The following is an 18,772-nucleotide window of genomic DNA, read 5'->3' as shown; positions in this document are numbered from 1 at the left end:
TTACCATGCAGTGACAGTTTTCTTTCTTACCAGACAGTGACAGTTCTCTCTCTTTTAAAAATTATATTTTTCTTCTTTTCAGTGTTTTTCTCTTTTCCACCCCAAATTTAAGACGGTTTGGCTGGGAGGCAAAGCTAACTCTTGGCCTCCACCTGCCCCACCCTCTTCCTTTCCTAATAAATTTGGGAGTCCTCCTAGAGGTATTCTGGGAAGAAGAAAGGAAAATGGCCGAATGGTTGAAAATGCCTCCTGCAGGTAAAAATAGAAGGGGCTCGAGGCCTGCAGGGGACCCCTGACTTAAAGTATTTATCAACACAGGTGCAGGTATGGATCAGGTCCTGTAACCTGCGTTTTGGTTTGACTCCTTTATTTCTGCCACGCCAGAAGCCTCAGGATCTCCTGGCTCTTTGTTGCTGCCATTTGTGTTCTCTCAGAATGGGGCTGAATTTGAAACCTGAGGCAGTTCTCAGTAGGGGAAGGGCCTGAGGCGATACAGCTGCCTCCTCTCAGTTGCTCAGGCAGTATTTGTATTATTTAATCCTAATGTTTCATTTTCTTTTCGCTTGGTTGCATGATCTTTTGCCCATAGCACTGCAGGCAGTTCCAGTTAAAGGCATATCCACGCTGAAACAAAAAGTGGGTTTGGACGTGGCTTGCAGCCTGAGGAACCTTGGGAAGTGTAGTTCCCAAGTGTGAGGAAGTGTGAGGGAAGCTGGGCTGCCTGCCTGACAGAAAATAGTCAGCACCTTCAAAAAGTTATAATTCACAGAGTGGGCAAAGAACAGTAGCAACAGTTGACAGTGATTTTTAGGTATGTATTGCAGAAAGGTTATACGTGTGGCACGAAGGAGGTGGTAACATTCAGCAACAAAATCCTATCATAACTAGATTTAAACCAGCTTAATAGTCATCCCATATCCCCATAGAACTTTGGGAAGCACAAACAATAGTTTGAGGGATGGAAATGCTTGGGATCTTTATAACCAATAACTCAGTCTTGTTTACTAATCTACAGCTCCCAGGATTGTTTGTAGATTCATGTGAGAGAAAACTGCCAAAGGTTTATATAGTAATTTGAGTGTAGGGCATTTGGCTGTTGAGATTATATTCTAGCTAATGTTTGTTTTTTGAAGTGTGTATGTGTGGTGTATGCATGTTTAATTTGGTGAGGGGATCTTTATGATATTTGGGTTTAGAATTGAACGTACTCTCTGGCACACCGAGCTCTAGTGAAAGCATTTCTGTTCTGTGGGGCTGACAGCCCCTTTATACAGTGAGTTAATATAGAGTAATATGGGGGTAAATATGGATTTGTTTAATCCTTCAGGGAGTAAACCACAGGAGCTTAAACAAGTTTCAAGAAAGCCAGCAATCCACCAATAAGACTCTTCCCTTCCCTAAAGGTCATGGTTTTGGTTTTTCCTGGCATTTGTGCTTGGATTATATTTTACTTTTCAGAACCTCTTTTCTTAGTATTGCCTCTTACCGCTTTGTAGGCAGCATTGCTGTGAGGAAAAGCAAATAAAGAGGATGGACTGGGTGAAATTGCGTTCCTATTCCCGGAAGAGGCGGGCTCAACAGAATGTCCATTGTGCATCTCCTATCCCAGCTGCGGCAGCATCTGCTACTGTAGGTAAAAGGAATGCTGAAGCCAAAGGGAGTCGGCTGCGCCTAGATCTGCTTTCTGGACCTCGGCAGGAATCTCATGTCAGAAGTAATTGTTCATGCAACTACCTTGTCCTTCCCCATCACATCCCTGTTTGTCTGGATTAATTACAATATTTATTGTGTCTTTGCGTAGTGGCACAAAGGCCCTAACTACTCTACTGTGTACTGTCTAAAAATGTGTAGGGGTGAGAATGTACTCTTAATGTAGTCACTTTATGTACTCTTAATGTAGTCACTCTTAATGGAAACACTTTATTGGTGAAATTGGTAGTGGGGAAGAGGGTGAGGTGTTTGTGAATGTGTTGGGGGCTTATCTCACCTGCTATGTCTTGATGAGTATTGTAGAAAGCCGCTTGGCCTGCTAAATGCATTACATGGGACACAGAGATGGGGCTCATTGCTTTCCTTAGTTTGGTTTGTATTCATAGTTTTTGTCACAGTTGCTCAGACCCTGACAACACTGAGCTCATTACTCCAGTATGTGCTCCTTCTGCAACACTGAATGTCAACAGTGAACTCGGTCCTGATGTCAGTCTTTACCATCCCAGCTAAAAATCACCAGCTGCAAATACAAACCAACTGTCCCCAGGGCACACGAGGATGAATCCTACCCTTTGAGCCACCTCACAGTGGAATCCTGTCTTAGGATGCAAGCACCATTGAACCTAGTGAAACTCACTTCTCGGTAAACAGGCATAAGATTGGGTCTTGAGCCAGTTGCTGTTTTGCTTTTTCCAAGGTTCTCACTGTTTTTGAAAGCAACACTCCTATCACCTGGTGTTTTTCCAAGCTTTTGAATCCCCAGCCTCTCAGGCCACTTTCTAAATTTATGGTGCTTTCTGGGGCTCCTCTGCTCAGCGCCATTCTCTTACAGTGGGCAAAGACTCCTGTACGCAATTGTGTGTTCACATATGGTCTGCTGCTGCATGCTAGGATTTGTGGGGTGATGTAGTGTGCCCCAAACTGACATTAGAAGTCTAGTGGAGCAGCCCTATGTCTTCTCAGGAGTAGGTTTGTAGCATTCTGCTGAAACACCTGCATTGGCTGCCCATATGCTCCCAGACCAGGTCCAGCGTTCTCTTATACAAAGCCCTGATCAACGTGAGTTCAGGATACCATAATGCTTCCCTTAACCCTTATATACCAGCTCACTCACTGAGATAATTTGGAGAAGTACTGCTGGTTGTCCCCCATATTTCAGAAGCCTGATTGACTTCAACAAGAATTTAGGCATTTAGGATACCTGGTTCCATTCTATAAACTCTTCCAGCCTAGATTATTCAGGCATTCTCACAGTTAATTTTCAGGCATCTCTTGAAGATCTTTTTATGCCAGAAGGCCTATGCAGCTGCTTAAACTTTTGAAGATGAGCCACCCATTTTGTGGTTATTTTATATTTTTATGGTATATGTTTTATTGTACATGCATATTTTGTTGATACTTTATGTTAGGGAGATTTCTATAAATATTATACATAGCATGCATGCATGCATACATACATACATACATACATACCGTACATATGGACTTTATGCAAACAAAACACTGATGTTGTCATTCAAGAGTGGTGGTTCATCCAAGTCTCCTCTTTTGGAAATGTTTGATGGTGTTCACAATTATTTTCCCCACACCTGCAATGGTTAGAAACAGCCATTTTTATAAATTGTGTGTGGGTGCCATGACAACAACACCTGTTCTCATCTGTCGCCAAAATAATTTGCCCCTCTTGAAATGCAAAGAGCAGGTGGTAAATCTGAATATAGTTATGCACACTTAAGTCAGTGGTGGACTTTGGTCTTTCAGATTTCAGTGTCGCCTTGTGGGCAGCCAAAATTCAGCACCCCCCTTCCTCTCACCACCTGTTTGGCTCAATTCAGTACATCATAGTTGTGGTTCCCCCTATTGCGGTAGAACCAGTCATGCTGCCCTAAATCCACCTCTGCTTAAATCCTGTTGTTCCCAGAGGGATTTGCGGATTATTCTCAAATATTTTTGAAGTAAAGTGTTGCTTCATTGTGACATATCCCTCAGTCACATGACAAAAAGATCCTTGTTAGGGGGAGGAGGATAAAGACTAAGTATGGCTGCAGTCTTACCATATGGAGTATTTACCTGTGTGAAGAATAGGTGGAAATGTAACCTGTTGATGATTATTCTACCCAGTGCTTTTTTCTTGGGGGACGCAGGGGTACGCTTACCCCTAAACATTTTGTGAATCTAGGTTTAGCCTCATTGAGGGGCAGTATTTCAATATGAGTAGGAAAATGAGAGCACCCCTAAACTTTTTTTTAAAGAAAAAAATCACTGATTCTACCTAAACAGCTCTTAAAACTGCGCAGCAAAAGCCTTTGATCCAGATAGGCTTGGTTTACCAAGTGCATTAAATTGGACTGTCAGTAGGGGGAGCTTTTTGCCTTCTGATATTGTACTAAGTCTTGGGAGTATCAAGACTTGCCTTAATTTCTTTTTTAAAGAAACTGATAGCAAAACCTGATGAAAATTAAAAGGTGCAAAGGAGTTCTTCTTGCAAATCTCTGGAGATTGAGAGCTTAACAGGTGTCTTGATTTCACAGTTGTACTAGGACCTTCCTTTTGAGAGCAGAAATTCCATTATAGTGCAACTCTGAGGTTTTCTTTTGCTCATTCTTTGTTGACTTGCTAGAGTTGTGTTGTCCGTAGCCGATACACAAATGAAACAAATGTGGAGTAATCTACTGACCTTGAAGAGAATCTGTTCAGGGTGGGTTAACATGCTTTTTAATGCACCCAACTGTATGTGCACATGTCTTTGCTTTGTTTGCATGCCAAACTATGGTGTATCAGGGCTGTGCAGACTCCTGAAGAGGATCTCACAGCTGCTTTACTTCCCCCAAGTCATTTTACTCCTGTACTGCGATGAGTTTGGGTTGGCTTAGCTTGTTGTACAAACCTAGGTTCATGGTTAAGCTCTTTCCTTGTTTACCATGAGCTGCAACCAAGAACAAACCATGTAGTTACTGTGACATATGAACTAGTCCTGCATATATTCCCATACATACCTAGGCAGCCGCACCAATTGCAGAGTGAGGAATGGCAGGCCAGCCTAGGCAAACTGTTTAATGGAGCATTCCAATAAATGATCCCGCAGTGAGGTTTAACAGAAGGGTAAGTAGGCCATTCACCCAGTGTTTAGCAATCTGCTGGGTGAAGTGTTTGCCGCCCTCCATTAAATGCAATTGCAGCAGGGAAGGGTGTTTCACCAAGCAGTTTAGCAAGCTGCACTTTGAAGGCCCTCTCCATTAAACCTCTCTTCAGCCATGTTTGGTAATCTGATGGGTAGATGGGAGCTTGCATCCAACACACCATATCCTTCAACCCTTGCCCCCGAGGTTTGAAAGCCCCATGGGTCACTTGAAGTCCCAACAATCAGGGCTTCAAAGGGAAACATTGCCTGGTGTCACTATGATGTCAGGTGGGCAGCATGGAGGGCGGGGACGGACTATGGGGTTTATGGGTGAAGTTTAAAGAATGGGGAGTTAGCCCAGGGGGTTGGTGAGCAGGGGCAGAACCCCTTGTGTGTGTAAGTGTGTGTGTATGCGTCTAGGGAAATGTAAGTTGAGTGGCTAATATACACCCAAAGAAAATGTGCACATAATCCATGAAGAAGAAACTGTGTACATTCCCTGTTCAATATAAATAATCTCAAACAGTCATGGAGGAATGTGCATATCTCGGTTTGAATTTTGCACATACTCGGGGCACCAGAAATAATTACATTGAAGCCCTTCATTCAGCACCTGTATACAAGTTGGGTGAATGCCAAACAACTGTGACGTCTTAACACAAAGAGATGATTCTTACTCTCTCTTTACAACAGAGCAAATCCTTTGGGTAAATGTAGGACTTTAGGTTAATATCAATTTATACAGTTTATACAATATTTGTTCTGTTGGATCATAATCCTGTCTTTGGCTAAACATTCACTTTTTTCTCCCTGTAGGACAAATTGGAAATGCCTTTAAAAAAGCATTGCCCAAAATTCAAGAAGCCTCTGGGGTGACCCAGATGGACTGTCTTTCAGTGGAACAAAGGTATAGATTCCAGTTATTCTATTATTGGATCTGGGGGAAGGTCTTGAGCACTTGAGGCCCCATAGATGTTGTTGGACTACAAATCCCATCAGCTCTGACAATTGGCTATGCTGATGGCTTGGAGTCCAACAACTTTTGGAAAGCACCAAGTTCCACACCACCAGTCTAGAAACTGTCAATATGATGATGCAATTCAGCTTTAATTGTATTTATAGGCGTTATGGCCAGGACAGGAAGGACTTGCCTTGTTTTGAGCAACATCCCCAGAGCAATAATAATGCCAATTTCTGTTGTCAGTGTGTTGGTTTAAGTTCAAATTAAAAGAAATCAATCTTCTCAGAAATTCCAGATATCAGAGTTGGTTTGAAATTGCCTATGAAAAATACAGACCCATATTTGTGCTGTATCCCCCCCCCCCCCATAGCACTGAATTAAATGAAAATGAAAACAGAAGCATGGAGGTGAATAAAAGTATCAATAAAATGGGCACTGCTGTATTAAAGGTATGTATTTAATTGTTAAACCTCTTAAATCCCAACAAATCTATGTACTACTAGTAGGGTAAAAACGAAAGACTGCTGCACCTTCAGAGTCCAGCCAATCAAAATACATATACAGTATTTTGTATGCAGCCAGTGGTGTGTCATGGAGCTGGTTTGCACATCACACTAAGCCAAAATCACAATTAAGCCATGCTAGCTCCTAGGCAGCATGGTAAGTGGTCAGGGATGATGGGAGTTATAATTCAAAATATATGGAAAGCACCAGGTTGTTTCTGTATGTATTCTGTGGTTCTGACTTTAAAGTGGGGGCAAATCCATCTCTCTGAGGTACGTGGAAATATCAGGGTTTGCAGTAGTCACCAGCATAATTAGTGTACCAGCCTCTCTGATTGCTGGGAGAATTTCAGTGTGGAGGAATATTAGAAGTCATAGTGTTTCAAGTGGTTGGTGTGGAACAGATGAATTGTCATAAAGACCTATGGATATTGTCCAGGTAAGTTCATGGTTATGCTCTATTCACATTGACTTGGATAGTGGCTGGAAATGTGCATCAATCACAATGAAATTTATACAAGTTGACAATACCACTATAGAGGTTCAGTGCCCAGGAAATAACCACCATATGGGTTCAGCTTTAAATTATTCTCTCTGTCATGTTAGTCTCCACACAGAACCTCTGATCTTAACAGAGACTGTGCTTGGAAGAAATTCTGGGGCTTTGTGGTGAATGAGAAATTCTCCCATTCTGCTTGATGACCTTCTGCAGATGAACAATTTACATAATTTAAAATTGCTTCCATGTGGCCATTGATAATACATTTCAAATCCAAGAGTTGCTCTGATCAGTGTTAAGGAATATTTTGTTAATGACAAAACTGTGCAGAACTGTTTCTTTCTGAGAAATTATTTTCATGAATTTTGTATGGTCATAAGGGAAATCACAGTTTTATCTACGTCATACCTTGCCTTCTGCATCTTTCACTGTTGTTCTTAGGATTCTTTGCATTTAAGCTCTGCAAGTAAAGAGAGTGCGAGATATAGTGAAACTACATCAGGTGAGTATGCTTAAGCATACTGGATCAGGAACTGTATTCTTCTAAATATTATTCCAAGTTCCCTAATGTGACTAGTCCTCATGTTAATATTTTAGTTCTGCTAACCCAATTTTAATTCCCCCAACCCAACTCTGTGGCCAGTGCTGAAGCTTTCCTCAGGAGCAATTCATATCACTAGTGTTTCTTGTTCAGCCTTCTACATAAGAAGGGCAGGAAAAAAAATGAATTATTGGGTGAACAGGAGTGAATAACCTTTGGCCCTTCAGATGTTGCTGAATTACAACTCCCATAATCCCATAATCGCTGAGCACTTGGACTGCTGGAAGTTGTAGTTCAGCTTATATATATTACCGCTTATGATGGAAGCTGAACATTGCATGTATACTGAAACAAGTGCAGAGGTTTGAGTATTGGACTAGGAGACTATGGTTCAAATGCGCTTTCAGCCATGAAACTCACTGGGTTACTTTGGCCCAGTTGCCATCTTTCAATCAAACCTCCCTCACAGGGTTATTGTGAGGGTAAAAGAGGGATGGAAAGAACCATGTGGATGTATGTCACCTGGAGCTCCTTGGAGGAAATTTAGAACATGTAACGTAATAATAAATGAAAACTAATCCAATTGAACCTATTACTCTTGCTGTTCTCCATCCTTCTCTCATGTGGCCTGCCTTCTGTTCACAGGACTATATTGTATAACCTATTGCAACATACAGTCTTTTTATTTCAAACTGAAACCCAGATCTTAACATTTGTATGCATTTATAGGTGCCCAGCATATCAGGGTACCTGAATGAGCACTTTAAGACTGAGCAGTGTCCTGATCTCATTTTCCCTTTATTTCCAGGAATGACTTTACCCACAGGTGTTTCACATTTTCTGCTGCAGTGTTTGGATGAAGGGTCTTCTCTGTGCTCTAATACAGAATCTAGTGATGGAGCAAGTACTTATTCATCACCTGAGATATTCAGAGATGAAAACACATTAGGTATGCATGCTTATGCTCTACATGTGGGAGTGACCGTTTGAGAAAAGCATGTGTGCTCTCATCTATATTTTTTAGTTGCAGAATGTATGGCAGAAATTGGGAACCTGTGGCCCTCCAGATGTTGCTTTCTTTTCAGCCACAGCAAGCATGGCCAATAGTCAGGGATCATAGTATCTTAGAATTTGTAGAGTGTTTGAAGGGATCACAAGGGTCATCTAGTCCAACCCCCTGTAATGCAGGAATATTTTGCCCAACATGGGGCTCAAACCCATGACCCTGAGATCAGGGTCTAGTAGACTCATGGTCTACTGACTCAGCTGTCCCAGAGAGGAAAAACAGTTGGAGAGCAGTTGACTCCACATCCCTGCTGTAAGGCCTGACTACATTGCATTTTTATTTGCTTAATCAAGCCCATCACATAGTCAAGTGGGGAAAGCTTTTCTAATTGATTCTTGCCAAATGCCTCTTAATTTGGTCAGAGAATGACCATTTAATCCAAGGCTAGAGTTCAGAGTGTCCTTGGCAATTCTTGACCTATACTACATTTTTTTGATTGGCTTAACCCCAGCACTGGGCAATCAACCATGCATCGATTGCTGAACAAGTGCTTCAAATTACATTCTCAATTATTGTTTGTAGGGAGGGGATCTAAAGTCTTTACACTTTATGCCATAATAAGCCAACTGAAATCTGTGGAGGTTCTTCAAGAGTGATCAGCTTACAAATGCAATGTTAGCAAACTTAGCATTGTAGAACTTCAAGCATTTCAGAAAGATGCTAGCAACCATATTGTGTTATGTGTTTTAGAAAAAAGCACTGGTCCAGAAGAATGCCTTGGGCACAGGAATTCAACCCTCTTGGATACCAGCAAAGCCATCAACATAGACAAGATGCCACATGTGCCAAATCTTTCACAGATATTGGGTAACCTTGAACATATTACATAAGTGTTTGGTTGCCAGCTTGAGTTTAAACCTTTCTTTGATGCAGAGGGCAGCAAATGTGGGTGTCAGGAACTTGAGTTGGTCTTTCCACACTCCAAGTGGCAGAGTTGGATGTCTGGAAATAAAGCAGCTTGATGATGAGACCATGGGAAGACTAAAATGGTTTGAAGAGGAAAGATTAAGCATCCTAGACACGATTGGTCAAGCTACAGGGTGGGGCAAATTCGTATATCCTTTTCTTCAGTCCGTCTCCTGTGTCAAACCAGCATCTATTCAGGGCTGCCCCAGCCAGCTGCCCAGCGACTTACTATAACAACTTCATGGTTAGCTCCAGCACCTACCGTATTTTTCGCACCATAGGACGCACCGGACAATAGGACGCACTTTGTTTTAGAAGGGGGAGAACAAGAAAAAAAAATCTCCCCCTCTCTGTCCAGCACCCCTTCAGCGAAGCGGCAGGAGGCTCTGCGCAGAGAGGGGGAGAACTTTCCCCCTCTTGTTTTCCTGCTCTAAAACAAGGTGCCGTTTAAGGTGCGTTCAGGCGGCTACCTTGGAAGCCTGGAGAGCGAGAGGGGTCGGTGTGCACTGACCCCTCTCGCTCTCCAGGCTTCAGGTTCCTTTTGACCTGCTCTTTGGGGCTGGCGGGGGGAAGCCCACCACCAGCCCCAAAGAGCAGGTCAGGGAGCAGCGGAAAGGCGCAGCGGAGAGGCTCCTGCCATAGCCGCGCGTCACCTCTCCAGCCCGGAGAGGGTCGCGGGGCTATGGCGTCTTCGCTCCATAGGACGCACACACATTTCCCCTTCATTTTTGAAGGGGAAAAAGTGCGTCCTATAGAGCGAAAAATACGGTATTTTTCTTGGGGAAGAAGCACTCGGAACAAATGCCAATTCGTTTTTCTGTGAATTGACGTTTGTTCCAGTTCAGGGCTAAACAGCTGATTTTCCCGGGGAAAGCAAGGGGCAAGCGAAAATCCTCTTGGACCCATGCCTTGAAAGCACAGGACAAGCAGAAAAGCTCAGACCTGTGCTTTCTGGGCATGGGGCAAGCAGAGGTGTGGACGAGCCCTATGTTGTGCTGTATTGCTCTATCTTACCTTGATCACACTCTTCACATTTGATCTCTTCTAGAAACCACTTTAGGAAAAAAAGACCAGAGCATTACAAGGTAATACCTAAGCAAAATATTGTTACATGCCACCCCAGTCTCCGAGCGGTGTGAGATTCCAGGGGTTCCAGGTGCTTGCCCAGGGATTGTGTTTCTAAAGAAATGAGCCACAGCGGAGACTGTGATGTCTTTAGGGTATACGGTTTATTTACACATACTGTATATACAACCTGAGTCTACGATGGAGGGGTTCAAAGCATTAACACTCCAAAAGGTTCTTGCCCCTCCCATGGCCATAGTCTTGGATGCCTGCAGAAATCAGCCATCACCCTCTGGTCAGCTTGCTATGTTTAACAGACTGCCACTTTTCTCTCAGGCTTGCTGACACAGCCAACAACTATTTTTTCTCCAACCGACGTCATCCCCAACTGCAATCCTAAAAACAACTGCTCTCCTTCCAGTTCTAAAACTCTACTTCAGAGGCTTTTGTCTTTCTAGCCAATTATGAGTTGAGAGAGGGGGTCGAGTATCTGACACCCAGGAATTATAAGCAGGGTCCAGGAATTAGAAGGGGAATTCAGGCACCCCACAAACGCATAACAATATTTTTTTGTGACTGCTCTCTTTTTTAGAGACAGTATATATGCAACTGCTTGGAGTAATGACTCTGATTGTGGCAGCTACATAAAGCACTGCCTTCGCCATGGCCATTAAGAAGCAACAGCTGTAGCCAGGGAAATCCCCTCTCGCAAAGAGAACACATTGGTGGAGCATCCCATTATGGCAGAATTGAAGATATTAATTGGTCTGTTGACTCATTAGCCAGTGTATTTTCACTAGATTTGAAGTGATATTAGCCAGTTAGGAAAGAAATCACTTGGATCTTAATGGAAATTTTGTGAGCAGCTAAGCATATAACTACTTTCTTACTTTCGCCTTTTTATTTTCTTACTGTGGCAGGCTATCAAAGCGGAAATCACATTCTGAATTGACAGATGTTTCAGCTGTAGTTGCAGGTAAATAATGTTATTTAAAACAAACAAGTTGCAAGTTATGTGACATGACTAGCAGATTTGTTTTTGCTGTGTGCTTTTAAAATAACACGTTCAGGCCACAGGGCCTGTGTATAATGATGATCCTGAAAGGTTGCCCCTCTTAGCCTGGCTTGGTGGCCCTCCTGGCATTGAAATTCCTTTAATTCAAACAGCTGCTGAGCCGAAGAAGAGGTGAACATGGAAGCCAGCACTAAAGCAGAATGAGGGAAGTAAACATGCCATTGCCTCTTCCTCAGCCAGGCAATTAGAACACTGCAAGGCATGGCAGGAACACTGACTGCAAACAGGGAAAATGCTGGCGGTTTTTGAAAACAAAACGGCAAAATACAGTGGCTCCTCCTGGCTGCAGACTGCACCCCAGTCTTTCCTGGTTACCATGGCAACTGTGTTTGTGGACTCTTGAAAAGTGATTCATCCAGAGTAGCTCACCCCCACCCCATTTTCATACTTGCAGACACACATACCATTTAAGAATCTCATTCCACTAAAAAAAAGGGAAAGAAAGAGAAAATTGAGTGAAAAGGACAAGCCACATAGTGTTAAGGGATGGTTAAAAGCTCAGACATTGAGGCCGAATGAATGGCTCTGCAGATCAGCCAGTAAATGACTGCAGATCAGCCCATGACCCCCAAACTGCAGCACAAAATTGAGACAGAGAAGTAGCTGGGCCAATTTGCACAGTCAAATTGAAGAATTATTTTTCTTCCTGTTTTCTCAGGCAAACAAGTGTGCAAAATTTTGCCTGCAAAGGAAAAGACACCTGAGTTGCAATCTTTTGGAGCCTCCTTATTGCCTCAAAAACAAACGAAAAAGGTGACGAGTTTAATGTTCATAGGTTGCCATGTGTGAATTGGGATAGTGGTGTGGTGGACAACTAACTGTAGTGACACAACCATGGAAAGATAGCTCGGTAGAGTATGAGACACTTAATCTCATACTGTAGATGAATCTGGACAGAAGTGTGATAATAATCTCCAGTTGACTGTAGTCCTTTCATTCATTTTTTTAAAAATCCAGTAAGGGGTCATCATGGGTTTACTGGGGATGGGGCTGTAGTCCTGGCACACTGCCTGGCCCCATCTTTAGATGAGCATTCTGTTACCCTGGATCAGCCACCCTGCCCAAGGGGCAAGAGCTCAAGCAGTAATCACATGGTGGCACCTTAGTGCCAGTGATGAGTGAAGGGGGCTACACTTGATGTTACAACTTCAGAATAGGTCATGCTATGGTGGCGCAGTGGGATTGTTAACCCTTCCCCTGCTTGCTGACTCTGCTCTCACAATTCTTCCTTGGTCCTCCCCATGCACTTTTTGGGTCAGCTTTCTGTATTCCATTGTAAATTGAATTATTTGGGTGGGTAATGATTAAGCACCTCTTGTTTTCTTTCTTTTGAAGTTGGATTTCAAGTTGACCTTGTGGAAATCATGGAACATCCAATTATAAAATAGCAGAATTAAGGTTGTCCCTTCAACCTGTCTTAAATAGCCACCCAAATAAAAATGTTCTGGTAACTTAGGCTCTAAATTTGGTAAACCTTTGGAGAAAGAAGCTGCTATACCTGAGGCATCCGCAAAAGAAACTCACTGGGCCCTAGTGGTACAAATTCAGTTTTTTCATATATTATAGAAAAGGTGCTCCCGGCTTATCATTCAACTAAGCTTTTTACATAATATGAAACCACTTCCCATCTAGAATCACTAGTCAATAGCTATTACTTGTTCTTCTAAGTGGGCGTGGCTATCTTTTCTTCTGTGTAACTCCTTAAATAGTTGACAGTGTGAGTTCAGTGAAAAGGCCAAAGTAGAGGGGAAACCACTCCCTTGCAGAATTTTCCATTTACAAATATGTTTGTGTGTGTGTGGTCTTGATCAAAATAAAGGGTGGCTTCTGTTCATGATGAAAAGAAAGCTATTTGTTAAAAGAAAAAACTGTGCAAAGACAAGCTTCATAGCAGATCTCTAGATTGCTCCTCACATTGCCCTTTTTGCCTCACACTGAGATTTTGGAATTGGGAATTGTTAGCATTCTGTGCTGAGGTCATTTGGAACAAATGTCATGTTTTTAGTGAACATAAAATGGGTCAAGCACTCTATTGGCTGGCCGTCTTCCAGGGACTGTCATGTGATCCTAGTCCTAATGAAGTATAGTGCAGCGACTAAAACCTTGATTTAAATCTCATCTCTCCTCTGCCATGAGATTACTAGTTGGCCTTCAGCAAGCTGCTATCTCTTTCTCCCTCCCCTGCAACATGAGGATAATAAGTGAGATTTTCATCATGCTATTGTTCATAAGAATTACTGAGATGTATACAAAGCACTTCAATTGCTCAAAGTGCTGTATAAAACACTTTTAAGTACGTCCCTTACAAGTGTTGATGATACTACTATACAATTCTTCATGTTTCTGTAGACTAAAGATCAGCAACCCAGGAAAATGAAGTGCACAAAAAGAGTACTGTTTTCCTCATCCTCATCCTCATCCTCTCCTTATGTATTGGGTCCAGCCAAATTTTGCGAAATCGCAGCTGAAACCTTAGGCTCTGCACAGCCAGGTACTGGCATGGTAAGTTGTTTTCAACTGCTAAGCTTTAAGGGAATGGGGAGTGCTGCACTTGGGGGTTAGAGAGTTGTTGCAAGGCTAAGAGATGCAGAAACTATACTGAATGGTGCTATGGGAAATTACAACGCAAAAGCTGGCAAAAGATAAAAGTGGCACTAGTTAAACTAGGTGTCGGGAGGCCTGGGGTCTTTGGGATGTTGTTGGACCCCATCTTCCATCGTCTCTAACTATTGGATACACTGGCTAGGGCTAATGGGAGGTTGGGTCATGTTAAACAATATGGATGAGCCTTTTGTGGTCTATGGACTGAATTGGACCCATAAACCCTCTTCAAAATTGGGAGTCTCTCTCCCCTTTGGCATGGTTCCACTGATAGGTGTACTTAGTGTTCAGGAAACAGGAAGTAGTGCTTCAGTTGGCTTTTCCATACTTATCTTTTGCCCCCTGCTTTCTAGGCGCAGGTCTGGGCTTTAAAGCTCAGTGTCTGAGCACTCCCTCCCCCCCCCCCACGCTTTCCCCAGGAAAACTCTCTCTTTAATGCAGAATCAAAACAAATGGCAATTCGGGTTTGGGGTAAATTGCCATTCGCTCTGATTCAGTGATAAAAAGTAGGGCTTTGCAGGAAAAGAACTGGCGCAAAAATAAAAGTGCTTGGATGGGGGGCATTAAAGCACAGACCTATGCCTAGAAACACGGCACAAAAGGAAGTCTGGATGAGCCCAGAGTCTTCTCAGACATGTTCACTTGACATTTTGCTTTCAGAATGAATTCAGAGTATCCTGCGATACAACCAAAGCATTCTGTTTACAGGAAAATCTGGTTATCTGTTTAAAATGGATTTCTCTCTTATAAAGGAATTCAATTTGGAAACTGGATGGGCTGCAGGTAGATGTTTTATATGAAGGAAATTAAATATTTTAAAATTAACAGCAGAACAGATTGCTCTTGCTATTTGCTTCTGATAAACTTTTATGTCTGTATCGGAGAGCAGATCCAGAGCGGTGAACATAAGAAACAATAAAGCGCTGTTAACAAGGGCAGCACTTCTACAGACAGAAGATTTAGAGCAAAATAAGCTCAAAACAAATGTAACCATTTGCATTTATTTCCATGTGAATGATACAATGCATTGAAATGTGTTTATATTTAAAACATCAGGGTCTTGGTGCTGTTGTTTGTATCAGTTTCAGACGGCCATTTTCAAACCAGTTTTGTGGGCCAAAAGTTATATCTCATTTATCTGCATCATTTCCTGGCTTTTGAAATGTTTCTCAGTACTGTATGTGCTAGTAGCTGTTTTGAAATCTGGGGGCCACTTTAGGCAATACCTTTTCTGTGTAGAAAATAATCATCATGCAGGAAGAAAAGTACTTGCATTCATATAAAAATTGCACATATATAACCGTTGCGGCTTCCAAATATGTGGCAAAATAGATGTTGGTACTGGTAGCCAGAGGGTAGGGGAAAAGCTATACATCACCACTTACCTGTTGTTCAAACCATAAACTAATTTCTTTTCTTCCTCTTTACTATTTCATCATCATTATTATTATTATTATTATTATTATTTATTAAACATGCATCTCTTAAGATACACAAAAGGCTTAAAAGAGATAGCGATTGGCTTTGTGGTAGTGTGTAGATTTCACTCCTGGTCTACTCTGTTCAATGTGCCACACTAGCTGTTTTTAAAAGGAAAGAAAAGAAGCACAAACAAACTAAGATTGCCTTCATTTGCCTTATCAGTAGTTTAGGTCATCCTGACGACAGATAAGTATATATTCAGAGATTCTCAAGTATTACACTAAATGTTCCACTCAATTCAGAAAAGCAGTATGCAAGTGTCCTTTTGTCTTCCTTCTGACAAACAACTGCAGTTACCCCCTAGGGCTATAGTAGTGTGCTGGGAGAAAGAAGCTGAGTGACCTGTGACAGTCACATACTGACAAAGAGAAGGCTAATTGTCATTTTTCCTCATGACTCAGACAGGCTGTATATGCACAGTATAGGATGCCAGGAGGGGACTCATTTGAAAGCTTGCTTCACCTTTTATTTGAAGGATCTTAGATCCGTATTAATGAGAGTGCTGTACATTTTTGTTTTGTTTTGATATAGTTGGACTCTTCATCAGTGCATAAAGTCTCACTCGGTGAAGCTTCCTTGCCAAGCACAAGTCGTTCAAATGTAAATTCAAAAGAAGTCATTCCTGCTTCCCTGTCTCCAGAAAATGTTACTCATCAGGTAATATCTCTATTATATTTTTCCCTTTGCAGCAGTGCTAACCAAACATACTTAGGGGGGGGGGGGTGTGTACATACTTTTAAATAGACAAGGCAGGAGAACATGTCAAATGATTCCAAAACTCAAAATTGCCTATCTATGGTAAGTGAAGACAGGATATTTAAATAAAAGTCATGTTGTGAGGCCTGTCCCAAACCTGTTTGATTATACAAGCAGCTGCCACAAAGAAAGTCCAATGTAGAGCTGCATTTAAAAAAAAAAAAAGCACAAGCAAGAATACGCAGTACTTGGCCACATCTTAATTATTTTAAACTTTTAAGACGATGCACTTTTGCTGAAAAAATAGCAGAACCAGGGGTTTTTTCCACCCAGAGCCTGTAGGGGGTGAAAAGAGTATGTTTGTAGTGAACATATTTAGGGCACCTTCCTGTTGGCGGAATGTCCTACATAACATGGCTTTTTCCAGATATTAAAATTACTACCATAGTTTAGTGTGATCAGCACCAAGCCTTGAGCTTGTGAACTCCCTTCTCCTTTGGTGCAGCCTAAAGGGGACTGGACATGGGGACGTGTGTGGCGCTGTGGTCTAAACCCCTGAACCTAGGGCTTGCCAATCGGAAGGTCGGCGGTTTGAATCCCCTCGACAGGGTGACCTGAGCTCCCGTTGTTCAGTCCCAGCTCCTGCCAGCCTTTAAAGGACCTTTACCTTTAAAGGGGACGGGAAGCTTTTGCTTTTAAACCAACCATAATTCCTCATTATATTCAAACTTGAGAGTTCTCTGACTAGCATAAATGATACTTTGTCAGGATCAAATATAATTTACAATCCTGACTTTCTGTCTAACTGTTTTTGAACTCTTGAGTTTCCGAGTTAAGATGCAAACAAAGGAACTCTGCTTTGCTTAAATGGAAGCAAATGCTTCCAGGTTTTTCCTCGTGGCCCCTCTGGAGGAGAAAAGGGGAGAGGGAGCATGCGAGCCCAAAGCTATTGGTTCATAATTCAGTGCTGCATCAAAGCCCAGTCTATGCCTTGTAGGACGGCCTAAGTTTTGTTCCATTTCTTTCAGTGTCTACGTAACCCTCCAGAAATCTGCTGTATCATTAAAGCTTCACCAGGATCTAGACCACTGAAAGTTCTCCAACACCCACTGAAAAGAAAAAGAGTGTTTCACCCATCAGGAGCAACTGAAGGTAAAGCAGGACAGGGGATACAGAATATGTATTTATTGTGAGAACTCCTTACACAAGGAAGAGATTTGGGGTGGTTGTTGTTGTTGGTTGTTGTTGTAAACTGTCGAAGCTCCTATTTCTGACTGGAGGAATCCTTACGTGTAAGTATATGCCGTGCCACAAAACTTCCCTTCTCTGTTTGAATCTACAAAACAAATTGCTGGGGATATGAAGGACATTGGGCTTGGACTTGGGTTCAAAGCCCAGCTCAGCCCAGAACTTGCCAAGTCACTGGGCAAATCATGATTTCTCAAACATTGTGAGAGATGTAGCTGAATGGTGGAGCATCTGCTTCGTATGCAAAAGGTTCCAGGGTTCAGCCCCTGGCTTGCCCAGGTAGAACTGGAAATGTCTCTAGTCTGAAACTCTGGAGAACCACTGCCAGTGTAGATGAGATGCTTTCATGCAGAAAGAAGATCCCAGGTTCTGTCTGGCACCTCCAGGCCAGGTTGTAGATATGCTGGTGGGTCTCCTGGGTGGCAGAAGCAGGGAGACTGGATAGCTCTGTAAGTCAATTAAAGTGATATGTTTTCTCCAAAAAGTGAAATTGAAGTTAATTCCCAATGCAAATTGATTTCTTTTTCAGATATTATTACCAGTTCAAAATGCTAGATCTACAGGAACAATAGGTAAGCACTGCTGCATGTAATGTGGGGTAGGGGAGAGAAAGAGAGGGGAGCACTTTCTGGAAACCTCAGCAGCAGCCTTCTTAACCCGGTGTCCTCCAGATGTTGCTGGACTCCCTCCCAGTTCCCATCATCCCAGGAAGCATGAACAGTGGTCAGGGATGATGGGACTTAGAGTCCAATGACATCAGGAGGAAACCAGGTTGGGGAAGAAGCCTGCCCTGCAGCTGCATTGTATGGACAGTGGGTTCAGTAAAAAAGAAAAAAGAAATGGACACCTAAGTCCTATCTGAATGAATGGGACTGATGTTCTTTATATTATGCTTATGCCCCAGTGATTTCAGTAGCTATTTTCTTTCTAACCATTTTGTTTGTCAGTGGTACATAATCTTCTAAACTGCAGCTTTATTGTCACAGTGTATTTAAAACACCTGAAAATATAGTTTGGGGGCCTTTATTGTTACCTTGAGGGAAAGTATTTTGTTTCTTTATGGACTGTTCTCTAAGGGTACAACATTTCCTTTACTTGTTAAAAGAGAAAAAAAACGGGATATTGAGAACATGGAATGGTAGGAAGAAGCTGAGCTGCACGTTTGGACTTCGTTAAGTTTGAAAGTTAATGACACCTTCAAAAAAGATTCTGAAAATACAGTTCTGGAAATCTATATTCTGGTAGGTAAAAATAAGATCAGGAATTATAAAAGTTAGTACAAGTGTCATTCTTTTACC

At 42.2% G+C, this 18,772-nt stretch overlaps 1 protein-coding gene across 1 annotated transcript; it reads left to right on the top strand.

The window, feature by feature from the left end:
• Positions 1-1,530: 1,530 nt before the first annotated feature.
• MEIKIN (meiotic kinetochore factor) lies at positions 1,531-18,047 on the top strand (the record flags this gene model as incomplete). The annotated part of the gene is made up of 13 exons (XM_083428747.1): positions 1,531-1,714; positions 5,648-5,738; positions 6,163-6,241; positions 7,236-7,296; positions 8,144-8,284; positions 9,092-9,208; positions 10,356-10,392; positions 11,293-11,348; positions 12,106-12,200; positions 13,797-13,949; positions 16,062-16,187; positions 17,255-17,378; positions 18,004-18,047. 13 exons carry the CDS (start codon positions 1,531-1,533, stop codon positions 18,027-18,029), a joined length of 1,290 nt encoding a protein of 429 aa, XP_083284873.1. The 3' UTR covers positions 18,030-18,047.
• Positions 18,048-18,772: the final 725 nt, after the last annotated feature.

This window comes from Podarcis tiliguerta, assembly GCF_965153285.1.
Source record: "Podarcis tiliguerta genome assembly, chromosome: 2".
Lineage (NCBI taxonomy): Eukaryota > Metazoa > Chordata > Lepidosauria > Squamata > Lacertidae > Podarcis > Podarcis tiliguerta.
Note: the sequence above shows the minus strand (reverse complement) of the source record. Positions and strands in the feature narration are given on the sequence as shown.